The following is a 16,959-nucleotide window of genomic DNA, read 5'->3' as shown; positions in this document are numbered from 1 at the left end:
AAGCCAATAATCCATGCGGGAACTTCGGCCCCGCCCGCTGGGCTTGCGCGGACCCCACCTATGGGCGGCCGTCCTTCGTGACGGGCGTGCGCCTTGTCCAATCAAGCGGGAGCCGGGGGGCCGCGCCCCCGGGGGCGGGCACTGGGCGGGGCCCGGCGGCGGGCGCGGCCCGGGCGGGGTCGGAGCGATGGCGGAGAGCGACTGGGACACGGTCACGGTGCTGCGCAAGAAGGGCCCGAGCGCCGCTCAGGCCAAGTCCAAGCAGGTGAGCGGGGGGAGCGCTGGGGGCCGGGAGCGGGGCCGGGCCGCGAGCCTGGGCTTAGCGGGGCTGAGGCCACCGCTCCGGCCAGCGCCGCGCTCACCGCGCACCTTCGCTCTTTCCCCAGGCGATCTTGGCGGCCCAGCGGCGCGGGGAGGACGTGGAGACCTCCAAGAAGTGTGGGTATCCCGCGGGGGGTCCGGTGCGGTTTGTGGGGTGATCAGTGGGGCCGGCTGAGCTGCCCTGGGAACCGCCGCGATGACAGCCCCGAGCTGCCCCTTCCCTCCAGAGCTCTGCCCGCTTTCTGCAGACGCCTTGCAAGAGCTCCTGTCATCACAAAACTTAAGCTCCCCGTTTTGGCAGCTTATTTCTCTTGAGAATTTGAATGGCTGCCGATCTTCTATGCCGCTGCTCTTTAAAAATTCCTTGTTTCCTCTCCGATTTAAATTGCCGGCTTCTCTCGCTGTAGGGAGGCGATTCTGATGATTAGAAGTAAATAGATGATCCTTGAAGAAGATTAATCAGCTTTATTGGGACATCGAATGTTAGAGACTAATGTGAGAGAAAGAAGAGAAAGGCTTAAATACTGTATCTTACATGAGAGAAAACAATGTGTTTTTGAAGCTCAGTATTTCAGCAAAGCTAAGTACAGCTAGACTTTACTAATAAAAGGTTTTAGAAAATTGTTTAAAAGCCAGTTACTTATGCTGCCTCATCCCTGAGCAAGCACGATTCAGGTTCAAATACTGACCCCTCTGTGTGCAGCACAAACATGTCTGCAGCAAAGTTTGAGCATTAAGACTTGCCCTGTCTGGAGTGAAGTTCAGGTGTGAGGCAGGGAAAGGGAAGGGCTTTGCATGGCTAGGTGTGCACAGCACTATGAACGGGCCTAAGGTTATGTTCCCTGATGGGCAGGATTTGGGTGAGATCAGTGTTGATGTTGGTATGTTGAAATCCTGACAGCTCCCTGGGATCCTGGGCAGCTGAGGGCTTGGAAAAAGTCCTTTGATACTTTTTGGCACAGCTCTGAGCCTTATTTTGTTTGTCCTTGGTTGTTTTTTTTTTGTTCTTGCTTCAAATAACAGGGGCAGCAGGCCAGAACAAACAACACTTCATTACAAAGAACACAGCCAAGCTTGACCGTGAAACAGAGGAGCTGCACCATGACAGAGTTTCCCTGGAGGTGGGCAAAGTGATCCAGCAGGGCCGGCAGAGCAAGGGCCTCACGCAGAAGGACCTGGCCACGGTGAGTGGAGCACCTGCAGGTGAAGGTGGGCGCCTTTCCTGTTCCCTGCTGGGCAGCTGCAGAGGGACGGTGTCATGGGCTGGAAGTTTGGGGAATGCAGCATCTCTGGTGTCTGATGTCTTGGCAGCTTCAGTTGTCTGGGAAGACTTCTGAGGTTTGTCTCTGCAGCCCTTGAGCCCCAGGTTGGAGGCAGAGCTTGTCTGTGTCTGCTGAGCTCGTGGGAGGCTGCTCCCAACTTCCTCCGTGTTAGCAACTCCCTGCTGTATGAAGGAACAGCAATCCCTGGTGTTCCTGCTCCTCCTGAAAAGGAGGGAGGTCACAGTCCATTCAGGATGGATGTCACCAGCACTGGGACGCTGCAGGGAGGTGGTGGTGGAGTCAGCCTAGGAGCAACACTTTGTTATCTGTCCTGGCGTAATGAGGGGCCATTCCTTATCTGTGTGAGTCCTGAGGGGCTGCTGCTGAGTCTTGGTGTGTTTAAGACTCATCCTCTCTTTTTAGAAAATCAATGAAAAACCACAAGTTATCGCTGACTACGAATCAGGACGAGCGATCCCCAATAACCAGGTCATGGGCAAGATCGAAAGAGCCATCGGTGAGTTAAGGGAGACTTCAGAAATACTGCCAGTGTTTGGAAGGGTAGTTTGGGGGAAGGTATTTGCCTTTTTCCTGTGAGGAACATTGCTGGCTGGAGTTTATCGTGGGTGTGGTGCCATTAAGTCATGTTCTGATAAAACCTGGATCTGCTGACTGAACCAGAACTGGGAGCTCTTCATCTTTGTCACCACCTTCATACCTGTGGCTGTGCCCTGGGGACCATCCCTGTGTACCCCAAAAGCTGTGAGATGCTGAGACCCATGGAAGCCTGATTGCACTTGTGGAAGGATTTAGTTTTGGCTTTACTCTCCTGGGCTGGTTCAGATCCCATCTGATCAGTTTTTGTTTGAAGTTGGTCTAGAAACTAAAGTAGGATTCTCTTGAGCTCTTGTTTCCCTGCTCTCTTTCTGGATGTTTTCTTCCTTAAGGCTGAATTTGGTGGAAATATAAGTTATTGGGTGAATGATTGAGTGCTGATGGTGGTGGTCTCCTTTGTCTTATTCCAGGCCTCAAACTGCGTGGAAAGGACATTGGAAAACCATTGGAGACCGGCCCCAAAGGGAAATGACAACAAAGCCTCGAAATCAGTTTGCTCAGACTGATCTGGTTCTCCTCAACCACTCTGCATATTGCCAAGCTGAACAAGAGGGTTTTAGACTTGCTTTGGGGGGAAATCTGCTGAATCTGTATCTGCTGTAAAAAGGCAACCTTAAAGAAGCAATTTTCCTGATGTTTGTTTTTCCTTGCTCCTTTTCAGAGATTGAGGATCTAAACCCCAAGAAAAAACCCAAACCCTGCCTCTGATTTGCCAGAAAACATGTGCATTGTGGTGTTAGCAACATCTGATGTTAAGGCACTTAGGGTGGTGTGAAATGTGATGATTTAATGAAACAATTTGGGGGATGGGTGAGATATATTATATATAAATAATCTGGGAGAGTTGGGGCTTGATCAGAAATGATGACTCAGTCACTGTATCTCAATGAGTTGGTTTGTTCTTTCCAGCCTGTTTTAAGGAGATCTGTAATAAAGTTTGATACCCTTCAGTTGCCCAGAGGAGCTGCTGCATGTGACCAGCTGGTAGTAAATGTTGTGGCTGGGTGTGACTGGAACTGCACCACCTCTTCCTTCAGGGGTTGTAATTAAAGGGACAGCTGGGGTGCCTGGGATGAGGGCCAGCACTGTCACAGCCTTCCTGGCTGTGTCACCTCTCCCTGTGTGGGGATGGTTCAGCTGGGCCAGCAGCCGGGGGGTGGAACCAGTGCTGTGGAGGTGAGGGGAGGCTGTGGGGGGCTGGAGAGCCAGGTGGGTGCAGAGACATCAGGTGAAGCCTGAGCTTTCCTTGCCCTTCCCCAGCTCTCAGCTCTATTGGGCCCTCGTTTCTGCAAGCAGGACAGGGCTGTGGGGATGGTGCTTGGCCTGACTGGGGCATCAGCTAAGGGGGACACAGCTGGGTGAGGGAGACAAGCTCTGGTCACAGTCTGGGAAAATCCAGCTGGATATGGGGGCTAGCAGGATACTGGTGGGCTCCTCATGCAGGGGCTGAACTGGCCTGTGTGTGGGGCTGGGTTTGGAGTTCACAGCGTTCAGGTGTGAAAGCTGGGGGTGAGGGAGGGGTCCTGGGCTCGGATATGGTGGGTGCAGGGTTGGGGTCCAGGCCCTGAGCCCAGCCTGCACCTCAGGAACACTTTTGGGTTTCCCAGTGACATTTATGAAGTGCATTCACAAAGCGTGTGGGCAGCAGGTGGGCACCAGATTTGGGAGCTGCCTGTTGCCCTCGGGGGTGCTGTGTGGTGCCCTCTTCTGCTCCCTGCTCTCCCACCCACCACTCACCCTCCCCAAAACCAGCAGAGGCACTGAGCTTCTTCCCTGTGGGGTCTCTGTGCCCTAGGAGCTCTTGTTCTTCGTCCTGGGCATGGGAAGTGGCTCACAGCCTCTGCAGCATGCACTGCTCTTCCCAGCTCTGGGGGCCAGCACCCCACACCTCACCCCCACTTCCCCAGGCCAGACCCCTGTTTGGATGAGGACAGCCACTGTGAGAGCTCCCACTCCTGCCCCTGCCAAAGCACGGGCACATTGCTGTGTCTTGGAAGCAGAAAGTTCATGTTATAAACAACAAAAACGCTTTTCCCAAGCACTTGGAGGTAGTGATGCCAGGGGTGTGTCCCTGTGTGGGGCAGGCTCCCTGGGTCGCCAGCTCCCCGGTGCTGGGGGCAGAGAGCAGGCAGCTGATGGAGCGTGGGTTCCTGTCGAGGGGTGGTCTGCCCGGGGGAGCAGGCAATTCCTGCTGCTGGCTGCTAATTTCAAGACTCATCCTCCTCCCTTGGAGATACAATAACCTTGTCCTGAAAAGAAAGGTGAGTGGGAATTGGTGACAAATGTGGGCTGTCTGCTGTGAAACACCAGGTTTGTTCCAGGCTGCAGTGAGGACAATCTGTGTGCCAGCCTCCTGTGACCCCGGCAGAGGCACCAAACCCCCAGCGCACCCAAGGGGCTCCACGATTGTTGTTGGAGTCCATGCTGGGGCTGGTGGCTCTGCTGCAGATCTCATGGCACCAGATCTGTCCAAGGAACCTGCAGCTTAAGCAACCTTGCACTAATTTGAGTGCTGGCTGAATGAGGATGAGCTGGGTTTGCCAGACCCCCTTCCCACAAGACTCTGGGGTGGGAGCACACTCAGCTCTTTTGGGAGCAGCTGCCTGGTGGCAGCAGCACTTTTAGGTCAGTCCTACAGCTCAGGGTCACTTGTTTGTCAACAAGCAGATAAGAGGCAGAGCCCTTTGCACCTCCCTGTCGCGTTGGTGGAATGTGGGATCAGGGAGAATCTGCTGGCATTTGCTGAGCTTTTAGGAAAATGCTGTTTTGGCACAGCTGGGGTAATCAGGGAAGTCCTTCACCCTGTCCTTACATCTCGGAAGGTGATGTTGTCGAAGCCCTGGGGCCTGGTGCTCTCTGTGGGTGTCTTGCTTGCCAGCTCTCGCTGTTTCAGCCAGTACCAGCCCCCAAGAGCCACAAGCGCCACGATGACGAGGGCCAGGAGCAGACTGAGCACCACCTCTGTCACAAAACTGCCGGAGGGTTTCTCTGCAGGGGGAGGAAATGCTGTCAGGCTCGACCCACTGCCCAGAGAGCTGCCTCCAGCCTCAGCCCAGCACGCTGGGCAGCTCTGGGTTGACCTGTCAGAGCCAGAACTGCCTCCCCACCCCTGCACCTTCCACTGGACTCTCTGGGCTGGAATGGCAGCCCACCCTGGCGCTGTACACGATGTCATCCAGTGCCACTGTCCCCTCCATCGGCCACCTCCATGTGGTGATCTCAAAGCTGATCTGTGGGGGAAGGTGGGATCTGGGGGGCTGATGCACCCCGGAGACACCCCGCACCCCAGGGTGGCCCCACTTACCTGGAACTCGCTGGGGCTGTGCAGCGGCACCACGGCGCCCTGCCAGCCCCGGCTGCGGTGCCCTGCCACGCTCCACACCGTGCGCTGCCCCGCGGCGCCCTGCAGCGTCACCCGCAGCTCCCCACTGCCTGCAAGGAGGGGACACAGGCATCTTGGGGTCACAGCTGCCCCGAGGCCACAAGAGCCACCGAGCCCTCTCAGCCATGCCACCCTCCACAGGGATGGCAGCAGCCAGAGGGAATGGGCCACCGCCACTGCCCAGCTGGAGCTGAAGCAGAGTGTCCATGGTCTACAGGTGCGGATGACTGAGGTCCCCACTCCCATACGTGAGACCCAGGGACAGCACCTCCTCCCCGCCCCTGCAGTGCTCACAAAGGTGCTCTGGGATGTCCATGTGGTACCAGAAGCGCAGGCAGGAATCGGTGGCCGCGGGCAGAGGTGGGCTCTCCAGCAGGGCACTGGTGCCCCCAGCACCCAGCACGCTGGTGTCGAAGTGCATGTAGTGACCTGGGTGGGCAGGGACAGAGTGCAGGGTGTCACTCAGTTCTGCACCCATTTGTCCCACCCTGCTTGTCCCACTCTTCCCCAAAATGCCTGGAGTGATGCCCGGAGAATGGCACAAACCAGCCCTGCACCTCACTGCCCTTGGGGCTGAGCTGCCCCTCCCAGGCGAAAAGGGGACAGGGATGCTGTGTAGCCAGGCCTCACAGGGTGTATTGGACTGACTCCATCCATCCCCAGCTCTTCTCCCTCGCTCTGGCCATGCCAGGGTGCTGAGGCAGGGATGGGTGTTTCCTACCATTCCTTGTGCCCAGGGTGTGATCCTGCTCAGGGCCGGGGTACTTGGCCAGGGTGATCCCATTCTTCCAGCCCCAGGCAAAGCTGTGCAAGCGGGGGTTGGAGGGGCTGCTCCAGCCACAAGTGTCCTGCTCGAAGTCACAGGATGCTGAGAGGAAAGCAGGGCTGTGAGACACCCAGCGCTACCTGGCTGGAGATGGGGCTCCTGGGTGGCACACACTTCCCCCAGCTTTGGGCCAGGCCAGGCGCAGGGCAGGAACAGGAATGTCCCCATCCCTGTGGCTTACATGCCCCCACAGGATGTCCCATTCTCCCTCTCTGATCCACAGGGCCCCTGTGGGGTGGGGTGGGGTCTCACCTAGTTCAGGGCAGGCTCCATCCGACACATGCAGGTCGTCCAGTGCAATGTATCCATGGTCACCCCCAGCTCCCACTGCCTCAAACACCACCTGGGCAGGGTGACGTGCTGAGGCTGGCAGCCTCCAAACACCCCTCATCGCCTCACGCTGCCCCCAGCACCCTGCCTTGTCTCACCTGCCAGTCGCCATCGGGCTGGACAGTGATGTGGCCGTGGTGCCAGTTGCTCCCTTCCATGGTGCTAATGCTCAGAACCTTCCTCCTCGCCCTGCTCTGCTCCACATACACCCCGAGGGAGCCTGCCCAGGGCACCCAACATGGAGGAGGGGGTCCAGGGCTGTGCCACATGGGGCCCCCACCCACCTGGAGGTGCCCCCAGGGGTCTCAGGGCAGGTGGTGCTCACCTGGGGTCCCAGTGCTCAGCTGGTACCAGAAGGCCAGGCACTGGGCAGACGTGGAGGGCTGGTAGGGCTGGGAGGTGAGGGTAGCCACGTGCCCTGCAGGCAGGAAGACCCTGCCCATGTTCACCACCATGTAATGGCCTGGAGGAGAGATGCCTCTGTGCTGTGACCCCTGCCCAGCCCTGCTGGGGAGCACCAGGGGACAACTGGGGCTGGGTTTTCCCCCCAGGTCAAGGAGTCTCCCCAGACTGGGAATCTTCCCAGGATTAGGGAGCCCTGGGGCTGGGGTACTCTGCATTTGGGGAGCTCCAGGTTTGGGAAGCCATGTGCAGTATTGCCTTCTGCTCATCCTAGGGAGGGCAGGGCAGGCATGACACAGGGAGAGCAGGCAGGGCTGCTGTGGGGTGCAGGCAGGGCTGGTGTGGGGTGCAGGCAGGGCTGTTGAGGGGTGCAGGCAGGGCTGCTGTGGGGTGCAGCAGGGCTGCTGTGGGGTGCAGGCAGGGCTGTTGAGGGGTGCAGGCAGGGCTGCTGTGGGGTGCAGGCAGGGCTGCTGTGGGGTGCAGGCAGGACACTCAGAGCAGGCAGGGGGGGACACTCAGTGCAGCAGGGAAGCAGCAGAGCTGCCACAGCCCCATACCTGTGGCAGTGCCGGTGGTGTGGTCAGCCACAGGGCCAGCAGTGGTGCCAGTGCTGTTGCTCTGTCGCTGCCAGGTGCCCTCTCCGCTGGCTGCCAGCCCACAGCCCTCGGCCTCGAAGGAGCAGGAGAGCTCGGTCCTGCAGGGTCCCGCTGTCTGTGCGATGTCGTCCAGCCCCACGTCCCCCAGGAAACCATCATGCAGCACCTCGAAAGCCACCTGCCCCCAGGCAGCGGTGTCAGACACGCTGTGCCTTGCTGATCCCAGGGACATGGGGGGCCTGGTCCTCACCTGGTACCGCTGCTGGCCCGTGGCAGGCAGTGTTGCCCATGCCCGGTGCCAGATGCTGCCCTGGGTTCCTCGGCGGGTCCACAACACCACCTCCTCCCCTCCCTCTGGCCACAGCTTAAGGTTCAGGGTACCTGGGCAGAGGGGGGTGTAGGGGCAGCCATCCCACAGCCCTTGAGGACCCCACTGTCCTCAGAGTGGAGCTGGCTGGGCAGCCCTGGGAGGATGCCATGGGGAACACACCAATTTGTGGGCCAGCCAGGCGATACCAGAAGGAGAGACAGCGTGGGGCAGTGGCTGGCTCCTGGAGGGAGGTGAGGAGCTGGGCCCGCTGCCCGTGGCTCCATGGCACAGAGGGGTCCACGGACAAGAAGTATCCTGAATGTTTGGGACAGCCAGGATGGAGGGATCATGATGTGAGTGTTCCACATCACCCACAGCCCAGATCTGGGGGGCTCCCAGCTGCCCTAGGTGAGCTTACTCCGTAGGCGTGGGGCTGCTGGGAGTGCACAGGGCATGTCATGGCCATGGGGATTGAAGGCCATGGGATGCCCTGGGCTCCTGGGTTCCCCCAAAGAGCAACCAGCCCCTTACCTGAGCCAGTGGTGTGGTCAGAGCCCTGTCCCTGCCCCATGCTGTGGACCCATTTGAAGTCACTGGACAGATCCTGGTACCAGCCACACATGCCCCTCTCAAAGTTGCAGGACAGCTCTGGCCAGAGAGAGGTGACAGTGTGGAGGTGGAAAGGGGTAAGGCATCACAAAAAGCAAATGGGTCCCCCAAACACCCCTTTTCCCCTGCTTCCCTGCCTCACTCCCCACAGGGCAGGAGTCCAAAGCCAAGGCAGGATATGTGCTTGGCCCTGGCTCTTGGCCTTCTGCACCGTGGTCCTGTTCTTGGACAGAGTGACAGCCACCAGGCAGCCCCCATGGAAAGGGTCTGGGGTTACCCTCCTGCCCACACACCCCTGGCCGTACCTGCAGCTGTGGGTGACACCACATCGAGGTAGCACTGCTCGAATGTCACGTTGTCAACACTGACACTCGCTGAGCTCTGGAGATCCACCAGTGCCAGCAGCTCGACCTGGGGGCAGCAGCCATGAGCCCAGGGTGCCCAGCAGCACTGGCACTGGCCACTGAAAGCCCCCCAGACTGGTCCCTGTACATCCAGAACACCTGGAAGGGCCGGCTTCTCTCTCCCAGTGGGACACGGACATGACCCCCAGCTGCGCTGCCACGACCTTGTGCCTGCCAGGCCAGCTGGGTGCTGCCAGTGGTGTGATCTGTGACACTGACGGCGAGGAAGCCTGGAACAAGAGGTGGTGCAGAGGCTGTGGGTACCCAAAACCCCTGGCCACCCTGTGGGAGCCCTCCATGGCACCAGCCCATGGTCACAGGGTGCACAGCCAGGGACAAGGACACCCAGCTGCGGGATGATGTGATGGGGCAAAGCAGGGTTGGCAGAAGCAGCAAAGGCAGGTGGATATGGGAGGTCTGGGGGCAGGAAGCAGGCAGGGCACTCTGGGGGTGGGCAGAAGTTACCTTGGGGGTCACTGTGGATGTGGTAGCTCATCTCCATGGTGCAGGCAGGGCCAGAGGGACCCAGCGGAGGCGATCGTGCCTTCGCAGGACCCACCATCTGTCCTTCTCCTGTCTGGAGGGCCAGGAAAGTCCCTGGGCACAGAAACACTCTGTGAGGTGAGGTCTGGGGTCTCACATCACTGGTAACACCCCCAGCCAAGCCCATCATCCTCCATTGTGCTGTGGCACCCACTGGGGAGCCCTGCTCTGGGGGCTCCTGTGGTGCTGAGCACTGAAGAGCATTGTCTGGGTGGTGAGAGCAGCCTCACCTGTGAGGAGGGTGTCAGATTCAGGGGCCTTCTGCAGACCCCAGCGCAGCCGCCCCACGCTGACGTCATGCCAGCCTCCAGCCCCTGACTCGAAAGTTGTTGTCCCTGCAAAGTCAAAGAATTCCAGAATCCCAGACTGGTTTGGGTTGGAAGGATCTTGAAGTTCATCTCATTCCACTCCTCTGCCATGGGCAGGGACACCTTCCACTATCCCAGGGTACTCCAAACCCTGTCCAACCAGCCTTGGACACTTCCAGGGATCCAGGGGCAGCCACAGCTGCTCTGGGCAACCCAAAACTCCAGGCTCAGCCTTCCCAGGCACTGTTCTCCCAGGACACTCATGTGCCAGGGGTGTCTGGTCCCCTCCACTGGTGTGGGTGCCTGCCTTGGCTCTCACCACAGTGCTTCTCGTCGGAGCCATCAGCGCACGTGTCAGCGAAGTCACAGGCCAGCTCTGCAGCAATGCAGTCCCCATTGTCACAGGTCACCTCATCTGCTGCACAGGGGCTGGCATCTGCCTGGCCTGGCAGCATGACCAGAGGCTTCTCTGATGGTGAAACACCCCAGGATGGAGAGCAGTGGTGAAAGGGCCCAGCAACAGCATCAATGTCAGCCCTTCAAACCACTGTCCCTTGTCCCCAAGCATCTCCCTGGCTCTCCATTTCCCCCATCCCATCCCATCCCATCCCATCCCATCCCAGCCCATCCCAGTTCCCACCAGCTGAAGGGAACCCAGGGCCTAGTAAGAGCTGCTTGTGTGACACATTGTGACACAGAGAGTGTCATGGCCACAGGATAAGGATACCAGCACCCCAGGGCAAATGTTTGCTGTGCTGCACCCAGGATGGTCCCTGTGATGAGCAGAGGGACAGGCAGACCATGTTGGGGGTCCTTTAGGCACAGTGCCATGGGCACAAGACACCTGGGACAGCTGCCCACTGGAGCAGGGTGAGGGACACTGCCCAGCAGCTCACCCTGCTCCTTCACACAGCCCTGAGACAGGATCAGGTCATCGATGGCCACGGTCCCCCCACGGCCGGCCACCCCCTCAATCAGCACCTGCAGGGAAGCACCATGTCAGCAATATCAGTGATATGAGGGGGATTAGGGTGACAGCAGGGAGCCATGGGATGGGGGGAGCCAGAACCTGTCACAGACTGACACACGTTCTCCCCAGGAAGGGACTCAGTGGGAGCAGGGCCGATGCTGTGGCTGACAGGGGGACACAGCCTGGGCTGGCATGGCCACGGTGGGCTTGGGGGTGGTGCTGCCCCTGTACACAGCTGTGGTCCCCGACCCCGGGGTCAGCCCAGCTCCCCCCAGCACAGCACCAGCCCACCTTGAAGGGGTCTGTCACGTTAAAGTCCACTCTCTCCCGGACCCAGCAGCTGCCCAGGTCTCCTGTCCTTTCCCTCATCAGATGCTTGGTAGAGTTGGTCACGTAGAAGATGCTGAGGTTGCTGGTGGCTGAGCCATGGAGGTGGCAGTACAGCACGAGCTGGGGATGGGGAGGAGGATGAACCCTCAGGGCAGGGGCACAGAGCCCCCTGCATCCCACAGAGGGGCTGTAAGATGCCCCAGATCTCCCAGTAGGCACCAGGAATGTCACCAAACCACCCTCAGGAACCTGATGCCCATCCTCAGCGAGGGCCAACCACAGCCCCAGCCCTACATGAGGGTCCCCAGCGCTGGGAACCCCATCTCCCATCACCACTATGCCCACATAAGCTGTGACATGAGGTCCCAGCTGTGACTCACAGAACAGGAGTTGGTGGCTTGGAAAGTGGGGCTGCTGAGCTGAGCTGTGCCACCATCCCGTGCAGTGAGGCCGCTGCTCACGTGGAGGAAAAAACCTGCAGGAGATGCTGGGGCTGAGCGGAGCCAGGCAGATGTGTGGGTGCAGGACACCGCTGTCCTGGCACAGCCTTGAGCAGAGCCCGGGCATGTGTCACCCCAGGGCACATCCACGTGCAGTGGGGCTCCGCTGGGGCACTGGGGCCCACCACGTACCAGCCCTGCTGTTGCTGCTGTGGTCCCGAGTGGGAATGCCATAGGAGGTGCCCAGGTTCAGGCTCGTGTTCCTGCCCCACGCTGGTGACCCGGCTGCTGCCTCCCAGCCACAGAGATCGTGCTCAAAGGAGCAGCGGGTGAAGTTCTCTGTGAGAAAGGACAGCAGTGACCCAGAGACCGGGGCCGCAGCCCTCTCTTGGGCAGGTAGGTCCCTGCAACGGGGCTGGGCTGATGCCACCCCTCTGCAAACCCTCAGGGTCATTTTGCCCTCTGGCGTGGGGCAGAGCTGCCAGCCCAGAGCTCAGCTTTGCCCCACCAAGGCAGACCCTCAGCCCATCCGCAGGACTCGTCCCCGGGTCACGGGTGCTCACTGCACTGCGCCGCGTCCTCGTCCGAGCCGTCCCCGCAGTCGTCGGTGCCGTCGCAGAAGCGGCGCTGTGGCAGGCAGGAGCCGCGGGGGCAGCGGCTCTGCTGAGCCCCGCAGAGCTGCTGCCCGACCCCTGCCGCGGGGGGACACACGTCAGACAGCGCCCGCTCCCACAGGGACACGGTGAGCGCTCCCACATCGCTCCCTGGGGTGGCCCAAGGAACGGGTTTTCACTGCCCACCTCATGCTCTGGCCAGTGCCCCAAGACACAGCGAGCAATGGGAGAGTTCCCCCGGGCTTTGCACCCCACCCAGCTCCCCCAAGATCCCAGTTCACATCCCAGCAGACGTGGGACTCACCTGGTAAACCACAGTTCCTGAACATGATGTCATCGAGTGCCACCTCTGCCCCGCAGGTGGGTGGTTGTGTCAGGGAGAAGATGAGCTGTGGTGGGAGGATGGGGATGGCATCAGCTGGGTCTCAGAACATCACCCAGCTCCTCTGGTCCCAGCCTGGCTACCAACACTGTCTCACCTGGAACCGCTCCGTGATCCGGCCGGGGTAGGCAACCAGCTGGTGCCAGCCCTCACTGCAGTGCCTGGGGCTCTGCCACAGCCCCACCACCTCGTCCTTGTGTGCCACAGCCAGGCGCAGCACCGGCTGCTCAGTCTGGTTCTGCCCTGAGGGAAGCCCCGAAAGTGCCCTTGGTATGCGGCATCCTGGGGTGCCCAAAGGAACAAATGGAGCCTCACCAGCTCTGGGGGCCGGAGCTGGGACCCCCAGGTCCCACCAGCTCTGTGTGGAGCGTGGAAGAGGCAAACAGGATGGAAAGGACTCATCTCAAGGTACTGGTGGCTCTGTCCCTGCCACAGGGGCAGATGGCCCCATCCCTCCCCGCTGCCCCCCATCCTCACTGCCCGGTAGCTGGTGCTGCCTGTGCCCACCTTGGGTGTGCTCACAGCTCCCTGAGAGGTGATACCAGGCTCTGATCTCACATGTGGCAGCTGCTTCCTGCATCTCTGGTGACCTGAGCCAGGCTGTGGCCATGGTCTTTGCTGGGGGGGACACGGTCCTCAAGAACCAACCTGGGGAGGACAGAAAGCAGAGTGGGGGCTGCAGCCCCGTGGGGTGGCACCAGAGCTGTGCCAGCACTACTCCTGCCCCTCCATGTGTCTGCTCTGTCCCCTGCACCTGGATTTGTTCCCCCAAATCCAGGGCACCCATAGCCCAGTGGAGTGGTGCTGTGGGTGCCCAGAGGCTGCTCACCAAGCAGCTCCCACTTACCCAGGTCAGTGCCCATGGTGTGGTCTGAACGAGGCCCCACACCCCACATGGCCAGGCTGGCCCGGCCTCGCACCCATCCATATGTCGAGGTGCCCACGTCCTGCCAGCCACAGTCACTGTCCTCAAAGTCACAGGTGAAGGGGGTGCCCAGCACTGCTGAGCCCCGTAAGTACCCTGGGTAGGCAGATGGGGGGGTCAAGGCAGGTTTGAGGCCACCCTGGGGACCTGTGCCCACCCCAGGGAACTGCACCCACCCTGGGGGGCTGTACCTACCCAGGGGACCTGTGGATCCTGGGCACACAGCCTGGGACCCTGCACCCACCTGATGGACTCACCTGCACCCAGGTGACTGGTGTTCACCCTGGACACCTGCACAAGGGACCTGCCCCTAACCCCTGGATCTGCACCCACCCTGGTGCCCATCTTGAGGGACCCTGCACCCGTCCTGGGCACCCACAACACCCCCCACTACACAGCCTGCTCTCACCCCAGGAGCAGGGCCTGAGGGTGGGTCTGGGGAGCCTGGGGAGTCTGGGCACCCACCACACTGGTTCTCATCCGAGCAGTCACTGCAGTCACAGACAAAGTTGCAGAGCTGCTCAGCCACGCTGTTGCAGCTGTTGAGGACAACGGACCCACTGGGGAGGACGGCTGTGGCTATGGGAGAGACAATAGGGCTGAAAACACTGCAAGGAACCAGGCAGGGTGTGCAGCAGGTGACGGAGGGCACGCGTCACCTGCATGTGACATTTGCCTGGGGATCTCGGTTTGGGACCCTGCCGGGGCAGGTACTGAGCTCCCAGTGGCATCTTCCCCTGGACAACCCCCCCGACTCTGTCACGGCACCCTACACCCCTCACACTGCCACCTCCCACCGTCAGCCTCGGGGTGCCAGAGCCTGCCGGGGCACTGACTCTGCTATATCGCACCCGTGCTTCGAGTCCCAGCCCCCTTTTGGGAAGAAACAGGAAAATCTGGGCATTTTCTGGCCCACGCTGAACAAAAGCCATTGGTGACCCCCAGCCCGGTGCTGGGGCTCCAGCACCCACTCGCCCTGGGAACCCCAGGCTGGCTTCACCAGCAGAAGCCAGTGGGCTGTACCTGCCCCGGCCCCCAGTGCTGGGGCAAACTGCTGGGGAGCAGCAGAGTAGAGCAGCCAGCACGGGGCCCCTTCCCTCCAAAGACACAACTCCCCCGTCCCTGTCGGCAGAGCTCACCCAGCAGCACCAGGAGGGCCAGCATCGCCTGCCTGCCTGCAGCCATCCCGACCACCGTGACAGTAAAATGGAGCTGTGAGAGGCCACAGCGTCAGCCCCGGCTGGAATGTGCTCCCCAGGACCTGCCTGCCTTGGACTTCAGCCCCGCTGTTATCGCTTTCCTGGCCGGGCAGCGGGTTTATGGCGAGGCTGGGACAGCGCAGTGCGACCCTGTCAGCAGCACCACCGGCACCACAACAGGGGCTGGAGCCAGGTGCCCCAGGGAGACCTTTGACTTTTCCCCGCTGAACAGCTCTTCTTCACCTCACTTTCCACCCAGAACAAGATGCTGGCTGCAACTCTGACTGGGACGGGACACAGCCCACTGGAATGTGCCGGCTTGGTGAGGGATGAGGGCACTTCCTGCTGAGCCAGGGATGCTGCCAGCCCTGTGGGGAGAGCTGGCACCTCTGGTAGGGACTTCGGGGCTCTGCCAGTCCCTGTGCATGAAGAGAGTGGGAGAGACTTTGGGTGCAGGGTTGGCAGTGGGCTGCACTCTGGCCAGAGAGAACAGCTGAAGTGGGAGTCAGAAATATCTCCAGTATTCCATCTTACCGTGCCCTCTGGCAGTGGGAAGCTATTCCCTCTTGCTTTGCCCTAAGCTCTTGTCCAACATCCCTCTCCAGCTCTCCCGGAGCCCCTTTAGGCACTGGAAGGGGCTCCAAGGTCTCCCTGGAGCCTGGGGATCCTAAGATGCCATCGGGAGGAACCAGTCTTCACCCTGCCTGCTCTGCTCCGGCTGGCAGGAACATCTCAGCACCCAGCTCAGGACTTCCAAGGGGCAAAGGGACACAGCTCCAGGATCACAACCAGGTCATTCCTGGGCAGAACATTTCCAGCAGAGCCCCAGGAAGGGCTGATGAGCCTGAGAGTACAGCTTGGCAGCTGGAGCCCCACAGATCACTATCAGTGTTGCTTGGCGATGGCAACCACTAACCCCACTGGTTTCCTCACCTGGGCAAGGGAAGCAGGGGATGCTACCCCACAGGACCCCTCTCACCTCTGCTGCCACAGCCTCTGTGCCCTGAGAGGGGCCCCACTGAGCAGATCCTCCCATTGAGCTGACAGCCCTGGAGGGCAGATTGCAGCAGGATTGCATCAGGGGCAGTAAAACACAGGCTCAGCTCCTTCTCCCAGCGCCAGCCAGGCCCAGTGGGGACCAGCAGCCCCACATCCCCCAGCCCAGGCAGGCTGAAGAGCAGGAGCCCTGCCCGAGAACCTGGCAGCACCAAGCTGGCCACAGGCCAGTGCCACAGGCCAGTGCCACGGCCTCCTGGGTGCCACGGGCAGAGCCTCTCTCACAGATCTGACCCCTCCCCTTTGCACTGGGGATGCTGGTGGCCCCAGTATGAGACGTGGGCATACTGGAGCAGATGGAGCCAGGGGCAGCGATGATGATTGCAGGACAGTACAGAATGGAAGGCACAATGGGAGGTCACCCCATCCTACCCCTCTACTCCACAAGAGTACTACTAAACATCCTTGAGGATGTGTTCAGATATTTTTTGAGCATCTCCACAGAAGGAGATTCTTTGATGATGATGATGGGACTGGATTCCCACAAGGAGAGGCTCAGCTGGACGTGCTCAGCTTGGAGAGGGTGTAAGGGGATGTCACCAAGGTAAGCCCTGGCAGGAGGGCACAGGGACACAGGCACAGGCACAGGCTGAGCTTCTGCAGGCTGAGCTGATCCTGCACAGCTCTGGGTGCAGAGGAAGCAGCCCACATCTCTGAAGGCATAAGGTGGAGGCAGCAGCAGGATCATGGCCAGGCAGGAGCTTGGAGCACACAGGGTCAGAGTCAGACAATGAAAAGGGGCTGGAACTGAGATGGGGAGTTCCTCCAGCCCCAGCCCCACGTGGGACAGCGACTGAACCAACCCAGCCTGCACATCTCCTCCCTGGAGCTCTCCAGTCACTGAAGCCTCCAGCAGCTTTTCCCAGTCTCCCCCCATCACTTCTTACTGGAAACATAAGCAAGGGAGAATTCCTGGGAAATTCTGAGGGACAGGAGCTGGTCCCGAGGGATGAAGTCAGGGAGGATGCTCTTCCTCCAGGTGTGGAATGGGCATGTGCTTCCCAACCATGTTTCCAGGCAGCTCAGTTCCCTCCCTGCAGGAGATGGGGCTGGTCTTCCCCCAGGTCTACCCTGCCTTTCCTTCCCCCAGGTGTGGGCACTGCTTTCCTCTCTCCCTTCTCAGCCCTTTCCAAGG

General features: G+C 60.2%; 2 protein-coding genes across 5 annotated transcripts; one reads left to right on the top strand and one right to left on the bottom strand.

The window, feature by feature from the left end:
• Positions 1–110: 110 nt before the first annotated feature.
• EDF1 (endothelial differentiation related factor 1) lies at positions 111–3,148 on the top strand. The gene is made up of 5 exons (XM_058853377.1): positions 111–265; positions 387–438; positions 1,345–1,505; positions 2,007–2,100; positions 2,609–3,148. The coding sequence occupies exons 1-5, from the start codon at positions 188–190 to the stop codon at positions 2,668–2,670; spliced, it is 447 nt and encodes a 148-aa protein (XP_058709360.1). The 5' UTR covers positions 111–187; the 3' UTR covers positions 2,671–3,148.
• Positions 3,149–3,279: 131 nt separating this feature from the next.
• Positions 3,280–16,955, bottom strand: MAMDC4 (MAM domain containing 4). Of its 4 annotated transcripts, XM_058853351.1 has the most exons (29): positions 14,709–16,017; positions 14,035–14,148; positions 13,492–13,665; positions 13,152–13,292; positions 12,742–12,887; positions 12,567–12,651; positions 12,212–12,340; positions 11,841–11,987; positions 11,589–11,683; positions 11,170–11,328; positions 10,805–10,889; positions 10,228–10,377; positions 9,831–9,935; positions 9,523–9,654; positions 9,157–9,287; positions 8,959–9,064; positions 8,576–8,692; positions 8,225–8,359; positions 7,985–8,115; positions 7,696–7,912; positions 7,062–7,199; positions 6,835–6,956; positions 6,659–6,749; positions 6,302–6,448; positions 5,875–6,009; positions 5,503–5,630; positions 5,314–5,428; positions 5,011–5,186; positions 3,600–4,447 (listed from the first exon to the last, which is right to left on the bottom strand). In XM_058853351.1, exons 1-29 carry the CDS (start codon positions 14,752–14,754, stop codon positions 4,406–4,408), a joined length of 3,639 nt encoding a protein of 1,212 aa, XP_058709334.1. In that variant the 5' UTR covers positions 14,755–16,017; the 3' UTR covers positions 3,600–4,405. The 4 variants fall into 4 exon arrangements, with proteins under 4 accessions (XP_058709335.1, XP_058709334.1, XP_058709336.1 ...); XM_058853352.1 differs by having other exon boundaries at positions 3,280–4,447; positions 5,351–5,630; positions 14,709–16,955; XM_058853353.1 differs by lacking the exon at positions 3,600–4,447 and having other exon boundaries at positions 5,031–5,186; positions 5,351–5,428; positions 14,709–16,955.
• Between the last annotated feature and the right edge of the window lie 4 nt (positions 16,956–16,959).

Source organism: Poecile atricapillus, chromosome 20, assembly GCF_030490865.1.
Source record: "Poecile atricapillus isolate bPoeAtr1 chromosome 20, bPoeAtr1.hap1, whole genome shotgun sequence".
Taxonomy (NCBI): domain Eukaryota; kingdom Metazoa; phylum Chordata; class Aves; order Passeriformes; family Paridae; genus Poecile; species Poecile atricapillus.
This window is presented reverse-complemented; position numbering and strand designations above follow the sequence as displayed.